Source organism: Adiantum capillus-veneris, chromosome 3, assembly GCF_014529385.1.
Source record: "Adiantum capillus-veneris isolate H3 chromosome 3, ASM1452938v2, whole genome shotgun sequence".
NCBI lineage: Eukaryota > Viridiplantae > Streptophyta > Polypodiopsida > Polypodiales > Pteridaceae > Adiantum > Adiantum capillus-veneris.
The window spans coordinates 1799237-1808752 of NC_140933.1; the positions used below are offsets into that span (position 1 = coordinate 1799237).

Here is a 9516-nt window from a genome sequence, read left to right on the forward strand (position 1 = left end):
CAATATACCTCCTCCTTCTCTTATATAAGGAGCTCATTTGTACTTATTTGATGATGAAATAAGAAGCACTTGGAGCTCCTTCATACTTCAAGCAAGGAGAGGCATCGCCGAAAAGCATCAACAAAAATTGACGACAAAGAAATTCAAAGAAGAAGACGATGACAACACAAATAAGGAAAACAACAACCAACACAACGACTTTGGACGACATGAAGACAAAGAAAATTTTGACAATGGCATTGACAAACAATTTGCAAATCTGAAGAGGCATCAAAAACATATTTGGCCTTTTGACACTGGAGGCACACACAAATTCATCTTAAAGCACTAACTTTTGCAACCAAAACCTTGATGAAATACACTTGTCAAGGGTGGGTGCATACTTTTTTTCTACTCCTAAGGTTAAATTCTCTAGGAGAGACATTTGATTCCTACACCCTACTATTAAATTCTCTAGGGGGGATACTTTGTATTTGGGTGCTACATATGACACTCAAGGGGAAGCTTGTTAAGGTGTGTGACAAATTTTGCATCACTTATGGAACCCTTGCATATGAGTCCATTTGAAGGGTCAAAACAGCCCCTTAAAAGGTGCATATGGGGTTTTCCCATGATCCTCTCCATTTGGTTTGATTTGAAGAAACTCTCGCACATCACATATGTTGTACACAAGATACCTCCTCCTTCTCCCATATAAGGAGTTTATTTGTACTCATTTGATGATGAATTAAGAAGCAATTATGAATGGCTCACTTTGTTTTTACATATCATAGCCATTCAACTTAGCTCACACACCCTTCTATGCGAGACAGGGCACTGGGGAAAGAGTCAAATCAGCTTTGCACATTAGGCTCATGGCAAGTTCGAAAGTCTCCTGGAGGAGTGGTCACTCTTCAAAATATGTATCATATCACGTGAGCTTAATAGGAGAGGATTATGGATGGTCCAAAATGTATACTTTTGTGTATACACTGGAGGGGGATGGGGTATTTTTAAAATAGGATCACAATGGAAGGATAACATATATTTTGGGGTATTAATAATAATCTCTTGAGCACACACAATATAGGGAGCTTTTAATGAGGAGTTTGAGTACCACACACCACTAGAATGCTTAGCTTTTGCTCACATCTAAACTTGATACCCTCTCTTTTTTAGTCATTACTTAAACCTACACACATTCCTCTCCCAGCCAAACCACACGGTGGTTTCTCCATTGTGACCCTTATCACAATTTTGGAGCATTGAGAATCACTTATTAGCCCCATACATGCTACATCACATGTATCTTTGATTACATAGGCCATATTTGGCCTCCAAGGACGATAATGAAATATCTCTCTCTCTCTCTCTACACTTTCTTTCTCTACCTTTTCTCTATTTCTATCTTTTTGTCTTTCTCGTTCTCTCTCTCAATTAGCTCATTTAATCTTTCATTTTTTAATGGGCTTCAATTCTTTCATTAATTTTGTTTTCTAATTTTTAATTTTATTTTCATTTTAAAAAATTACACAATTTTTTAAAAGGAGAATAAGTAACCTAGAGAGAAAATATAAATCAATCATTTTAATCAATTATCTAATTAACCTATTTACACATAAGTTAACATGCAATCATTAAACTAAAAATAGCCTTTAGTTAATTAACTTAATTATTCTAATTAACATTGATTTACCATAATTACACATAAAAAAACACATGCAAATATACTAAAATCAATCACATTGACATACAATTTACTTTACCTAATTTAAATAACACATTTACTCTAGTTTATTTTGTGTGTGTGTGTGTGTGTGAGAGAGAGAGAGAGAGAGAGAGAGAGAGAGAGGGAGAGAATACATGTGTGAGTGTGTGTGCAATGTAAGTAATACACTCACATGCAATTTCCACAATCTTGAGCTCTTCTTCTTGCATGCACAATCTGTACCAAATCTCCAAAAAGCCTCAAGAAAAGTATCTACTAACACCTTAACAAATCCAAAAAAGATCTAAACCTACTTAACAAGATGACGCCACAAAAGAGAGAGAGAGAGAGAGAGAGAGAGAGAAATGGCCGATGACTACACATTATACAAAAGTTACTTGTATGGAGAAAAAAATTTCACAAAACCAACTTGTGTTAAATAACACAACCAAGAGTAAACTATAAAGTGCTTGCCTTGCAAATATTTTCAATGAAAAAAAACCTGTAGAAAAGATTTTCACTGTTAAAAACATGTACAAAAGAACAAAACTGATCTACATTGTATTGCCTGTAGTGGAAACGAAGCTGAAATATAATGATACCATGCTCAAAGTAATCTATTAAAGGTTATGTTGCCCTATGAATACTCACCAAAACTCATTTCAATCAAACAATGTGAGCTAGGAGGGTGTTAGCAATGTTGGTTGGGATGCCCAAGCTTACTTTTATACACCAATTGTTTGAAATACAACTACAATAAGTACACAAAGATGGAGATAATAAAGAAAAAGTGTAAGAGCACACAACAACAAGTAGTAGTATTACTAAGTGTGCTAATACAAAAATAAGGGTTGTCGTAAAGTGATGGAAATATATACAAGTTGAGGAAAGAAAACCTCCTATGAGGGAATATAGTCCCTTGGCGTTCCTACGTGTGTTTACACACATTACTACCATAATATGCTAACAAGAGAAAGCTACCTGCAAATAAGCACCATCATGCTTGAACTTTTAGAGAAGATGATTGGGTTTACTCAAGTTTCTAAAGATTCATGTGCAACATACAATCGGAAAGAACTGGCAAGGTGAACACACCGGCCATCTAAAATACTACACAAGGTTTGTGGATCTTCTTGAATTGCTTCAAAGGAGGAGAACCCTTGAATCTTTATAATACACTTACATGAATTTCATTATGTATGTTCAAATGAGATAGAAGCTTAAGCCTATAATCCATATCATTTATCTTTGCCTTAATTTGACATGTCCTGTAATAAATTCTCCCCAACCAAAAATTATTCTGCGACACAAAGACAATTATTACGTGGCGGTGATGTCTTGCAAATTTTTTAAGTGAAATTCAAATATATACTCCTTTGATGATGCTAAGTGGATGATGGAGACTCACCTTAAAGACTCTATTCCTTCATGGGGACAATATAATCGAACCTATAGAGTGGGTGATGAGCAAGATACTAATGCATACATACGATTAATGAAGACAATTTTGTTTATTGTCTCACTTTTGTCTTCACTATAATTAATTATTTTAGTATTCATATTATGTTTACACGCTTCCATGACACTTCTTAACCATTGTACCATTGCATTGCATCATTGTGTACGTCTATATCTTTTTTCTTAAACACACTTGCAACAAAATCATCCTCTCAAGCATTGGATAATCTAGCCAACTCTCTTGGAATGGCATCTTGTGATAAGTATTCCATTGCAATATGTTCAGTCTCTATCTTAATCAGCTCATCACCGAGGATGACTATGATCTAAGGGCAACTAATATCACCAAATTTACTATTTGGTCAAGCTAGAATTACTCTAAAAGAAGTAATATGTCGCTTTGATCGCTATAAGATACTTTAGAGTGATCAAATAAAATCTACGGCTTCATGAGCGTTTTTCTCTTTTTACGCTAGAGATAGAGAATGTTTGTATAGGCCTAAAACACGGTGTGGAGTTAGCAAGAATGACAAGGCCAAGGTTATAAATTTTAAATGAGCCTTGGACATGCAACCTCTTAGGATTTTCTTTAAGGGTCTCGATGGATCTTTTCGGGGACGAAATGCTATTCTCAAAACACCATTTCTATAGCTTTAAGAAGCTCCTACAAAAAGGGGATGTGAAAGAAAGTATCGAAAGCTCATGGAGCCTTCATAAGACTATGGGAAATCATTATAGGATGTTTTTGGAATGAAAATGAGTTCAAAATGACTCTTATCTTGATTTCCATGTCCCAAGGCAATTTATGAATTGCACAAAAATCCATCCGTATGACATCAAGTCAAGGAGGTAAGGCTCGGGGCGGCTTTCCATTACTCACTCAAACCCCAGAAAGGAGAAATCGACCCCGAAAACCAAGGGAAAGTGGGCAACTTGGGCCACAAGCTAAGAGTGCAGGTTGTATCTACTAACCATAGTAGCTCCTTTGTTATTCAGGGTTGAAAAATGGGTGGCCCTATGCACTTGTAGGTGTATCTGTATATGTGTAGAGCATGCCAAGGTAACATACATATGCTTAGGCTCACTTGAAAGCTCTTTTAGGGCTCCATCTCTTTCTCTCTCTCTCTCTCTCTCTCTCTCTCTCTCACTCATATTGCACAATTCATGGGGTAGTAAGTGATAACAAAAAACAGCTATGTAGATTTTATTTCTTGATGCATGTAATCATGACTAGTGTTATCATAAAAGATTTCTTTCGAAGAGGGGTTGATGGTTAGAATGTTTGACCCTTTAGGCAATGTTTCTTGTGTTTCTGCAATTTTTTGTGTATCAAAGGAGCTTAATTCTCATAGTTGATAGTTAACAAGTATCACAAAAAACAGCTATGTAGATTTTATTTCTTGATGCATGTAATCATGACTAGTGTTATCATAAAAGATTCCTTTCGAAGAGGGGTTGATGGTTAGAATGTTTGACCCTTTAGGCAATGTTTCTTGTGTTTCTGCAATTTTTTGTGTATCAAAGGAGCTTAATTCTCATAGTTGATAGGTAACAAGTATCACAATTAATTAAGGTTGGGGCAATTTGGTTTCATTGTCATCCTTGTTGTTAGTTGTCTCAATCTTCAGTATGCAAGTTGAGATAGTTTTCAAAATGATGTAAGCTTTTGACCCGCGTAGTGCTTTACTAGCAAATAAATAAACATGTTACAATGAGGCTTTAGATAAAGTTTTCATCTAGCTACCAAACTGGTTTCATCTTTGCCTTCAATGCATTCAAGTGTAGCCCTGCATAGCAGTTCTTGGATGTTCTCTACATGTCTCACAACCTCATGTTCCATGGAATGTAGAGAGAGATGTTTAAGGAATTGTTGATTACCTAGAAAAGAGAAAGGTTTTCCTTCATTTGATTCTAATGCAAAAACACCTTTTTGACAAAACGATTCATAGAAGTGGACTGTTTTTTGGCATTTCCATGTCCAGTCATGGGGATGACTAGGGTACTTCCTTGGGTTAGGATGTGAATACTCAGAATGTTCATGAATGTTTACAACAAAATTCTTTGGATTCTTTTCAAACTCCATGTGCAAGTTTTAATAGTAGATGTAGATGTGTGATCTTCCTAATGTGACCTTATGCATATGAAGAGCACTTTCTCTAAAATTTGCTCGCTCTCAATCGCATCATCTATGTGGGTAGGGAAATGCCATGTTTTCTTGTGCTTACCAAATTTGGGGAGGATTGTGCCACCTCCTTGGCTCAACTATTGTGAAAGAAGCTACTGCGTACAACTCTCGTTTGGTGCTTAGTATCACCATGGTGAACCTCAAAAGTTGCTTAGGACCTTAGGCCTCTAGACAACATTTGTCATTCATAAGGACAACATGTACCACAAAAGTTGGAATTGACTCAACTTCTACTTCGTCATTGAGCATCGATCTCTTAAGAAGAGAACCTTAAGGTCTCTTGGGGAAGGCTAAAGACATCTCTCTCTCTCTCTCTCTCTCTCATTAAACTCAGAAGATGGATGTCTTTTATTTGACAATTTTAAATGGTCGAGAGTAGAGTAAGCGAGTTGTGAGATAGTTTTCCCAAATATTAATTTAAATTCTAATTTCCGTGTCTGATCCTCACATTCGAGCCTAAAAAACGGGAACTGGCGCTACAGTGCAATACGTGACTTTTCCTCTGGCCTCGTGTGGGCTGGAAGGGCGGGGAGAGTGACTGACGGGGTGACCACTGACGAGTGAGGACGCTTGACTTGGGAAGGTTGGAAGGGAAGAGGGAGGGGGCTGGCATAAAGCTCCCCTGCCGTCGATCCCTTTACTTTGAACCCGTGTTACTTATAAACGAGGCTGGCCAGTGGCCCCTGCCCGCCCTACCTTAGGCTCCTAGCTTCCATGTCTGAAATTTACGTTGAGAGACAAGAAATAAAGGCGCAGGGCAGGACGCACGGCTTCTACCTTTTCTCTTTTCTCACATCCCTGGACCCTGTTTTGCGTCCTCGTCTTTCTTCCTCTCTGCGCGACAGATCGACCACTGCTTTGTCTCCTCACACACCAGCCACGAGTCGACTCTCTCTTCTGGACTCTGCGTGCATCTCAGGTTTTACTCTCTCTCTCTCTCTCTCTCTCTCTCTCTCTCACACACGCACACACACACTCACACACACACGATATCACCTTCCTTTGCCTCGCATTAGCTTTACCTAAGGCTATTTCAACGTGCACCGCCATTGTTTCGATGTATTCCACACTCATAGCAATCTCGACACAATCCTCGAGACCCGAGACAGCACTATTCCTTCTTTTGGTCTGATCTTCGGCTCCCTTCAATTTGCAGGCAGCATTCAAGCTGGTTCTTCGATCTCACACCAGGGCTCAACAACTGGTATGTCTTGTCTCCTGCTGTTACATACGTAGCTTTGCTGTTACGGGAGCTTAATCCTCATGTTTCTCTTGCACTGCAGATTGCCCATGCTCAGAAACGCAATTGTTATAACAAATGCAGATTGTCCTTTCATGCACCTGCTTGCCTTCAAATGAGTCATCTGGTTGCCCCTTTCATTATAGTCCACGGCAAAAAGTAGTCATTTTTGCGATCTCTGCAAGGTCAACAGCATAAGAGTGCAATGGCAATGGAGAATTCTGCTGTAGAGACATGGTTGTACTCCATGGTGAATGATCTTGCTGAAAACATGCCCAACCTTTCTGTCCAAGAGATGCTTAGCATGCTTTCTGATGCGCTCTCTCCTTGCAATGTGCAAATTGAGCAGGTCCTTGATACTCTACAAGTGGATCAGCTCTTTGACCCTCATCTCCGCAGTATCAAAGCATCTGAGCGTCTGCAGGATTCACCAGAGTGTACAAGTTCGAACACAGTTGATATACTTGACAAGCAGTTATCGAAAAGACGCCGCACTGATACCGTCGGTGTTGGCGCCTTTGGTGCAGCTGCATCTGACATTGATCAATGCCAGAGAACTCAATCCATGGTCCAAACTAATCCCTTTGTCAATGGACAACAAAGCACCTTCAAGGACTTTCAAGGTAACCATCTCTACAGAAATAGCAAGCCACATGAGTCCAAGCGGGCACAGAAGGAGGTGACAAGAAGGACCTTAGACTACAAGGAAAAATCAAATGCAAAAGCAGCTGCCTTGTCTCTGTCATTGGATTTTTGTGACACTTACAAGCAAGAGGGGGCTAGCTATGGTGCTCAATTGTGTGAAGCTCCTGTTTTTAATGGCGAGCAAGTTATTATGGGTAGTGATCAAGGAATGCACTATGTGAAAATTGATCAAACCACAGCTTGTATGGGACAATCACATAATCAACAAGGCTTTATGCAAAACCAAACTGAGCAGTCGAACCATAAACAGGAGCAACTACAGGAATTTATGTCAAGGAAGCCTCCAATTGCATACAAAGTTATGGATGAACAGCAAGAGATTATGCTACAGCCATCTTTGAGTGAAAGGAGGGATGATATGTCATCGAAAACATTAAATGTGTCTAGTGATGTACATGTCGCTGTGAATTCGTCAGATGAGGAGGGTTTAGAGCTCCTGTCCCTTCTCTTGCAATGTGCTGAAGCTGTTGCAACTGACAATCTAGACATGGCAAATGCTTTGATCCCCTTATTGAATGAGATGTCATCACCTTACGGGAACCCCATTCAAAGAGTGGCAGCATATTTTACAGAAGGCATGGCTGCAAGGGTTGTTAACTCTTGTTTGGGCATATGCTCTCCGTTGCCCGCAGTGCAGAAGTTTTGCAATCAAAGCATCTCGTCTGCATTCCAGATCTTCAATGGCTTGTGTCCATATGTCAAATTCTCTCATTTTACTGCAAATCAAGCGATTCTTGAGGCCTTTGAAGGTCACCAAAGGGTGCACATCATAGATTGTGATATAATGCAGGGCTTGCAGTGGCCTGCACTTTTCCATATCCTTGCATCTCGCCCCGAAGGGCCCCCATGTGTACGCATCACAGGTATTGGGACGTCCCTTGAAGCTCTAGAGGCAACAGGTAAGAGGCTATCTGATTTTGCAAATACTCTATGCATGCCATTTGAGTTTCATAGTGTAGCAGACAGGGTGGGAAACCTCAACTTAGCTGCTTTAAAGGTTAGGCAAGGGGATGCACTAGCTGTGCATTGGCTTCAGCATTCTCTTTATGATGTGACGGGGTCAGACAGTCGAACTTTGCACCTCTTTCAGCAGCTGAAACCCACAGTACTTACCATAGTTGAGCAGGATCTAAGTCATGCGGGTGCATTTCTTGACCGCTTTGTTGAAGCCTTGCACTACTATTCAGCTCTTTTCGACTCTGTAGGGGAGAGTCATGCTGAGAGCAGTGAGGAGCGACATGCTGTGGAACAGCAATTGTTCTCGAGTGAGATGAAGAACATTGTGGCCGTTGGGGGTCCAGCTAGAACAGGGGAAGTGAAGTACGATAATTGGAAGACTGTCATGGGCAGTGCTGGGTTCAAGCAAGTTTCACTCGCTGGAAATGCTGCAACACAAGCCACTTTGTTGTTAAACATGTTCCCTAGTGAAGGCTACTCACTTTCGGAGGAAGACGGGGTTCTTAAGCTGGGGTGGAAAGACCTTAGTTTGTACACAGCTTCAGCTTGGTGTTGGCCAGCATCGCTTCATCACCTGTAGATTGGAGCAAAATATACACTGGATGGAAGCCTGAAGGAGATGTTGAGCAGTGCTTGTGTGGTGGCAACCAGCTTGTATATTAATCAGATAAATGGGAAGTACAATGTACCCTGTGCCTTAGCATAGCGGCTTGGTTCTATTTTTGGAAGCTGTCTTGAATATGGCATCAGTATGCAGTGTTTGAACATCTCATCATCCTTCATATAATACGGTTCTGCAGAAGAGTAAGCGTGCGAAGGGATGCCACAAAGCAAGTGCAAAATGCTTGCAGGCAGAGGGGCTAAGAGGGTCTCTGCCTTGTGTGCATATTTCTCGTCAACAGTCTGGGGGTTGAATCTAAACAAAACCGGAGATGATAGTTTTTGGATATCTCGCCGACAGTTTGGGGGTTGAGATGATAGTTTGGGGGTTGAATCTATACAACTCTGACTGATTTCCTATCCCCCCCCCCCCCCCCCCCCCCCCCCCCCCCCTCTCTTACTGGAATCTTGATTTCATGCTTTCAAACATTTTCTGTATAATAGATTTGCTCAATTTTTGAAGCCCTCACAAGTGTAACATACTCGAGAGCATACACAATAAAAAGTACATCATGTTGCGTAATGCTGGGAAATTGTTTTTCTTTTCATTTTGGCTCAATTATGTACTGTGGAGGGTGAACAAGGGACCAATAGGTATGAACGCTTGACAGAAAGCTTATGAGC

The 9516-nt window shown here is 40.2% G+C and overlaps 1 protein-coding gene across 1 annotated transcript; it reads left to right on the top strand.

Moving 5' to 3' along the window:
• Positions 1-6255: 6255 nt before the first annotated feature.
• LOC147460419 (scarecrow-like protein 23) lies at positions 6256-8932 on the top strand. Its single transcript, XM_086507491.1, has 2 exons — positions 6256-6534; positions 6614-8932. Exon 2 carries the CDS (start codon positions 6776-6778, stop codon positions 8810-8812), a length of 2037 nt encoding a protein of 678 aa, XP_086363617.1. The 5' UTR covers positions 6256-6534; positions 6614-6775; the 3' UTR covers positions 8813-8932.
• The last annotated feature ends 584 nt before the right edge of the window (positions 8933-9516 follow it).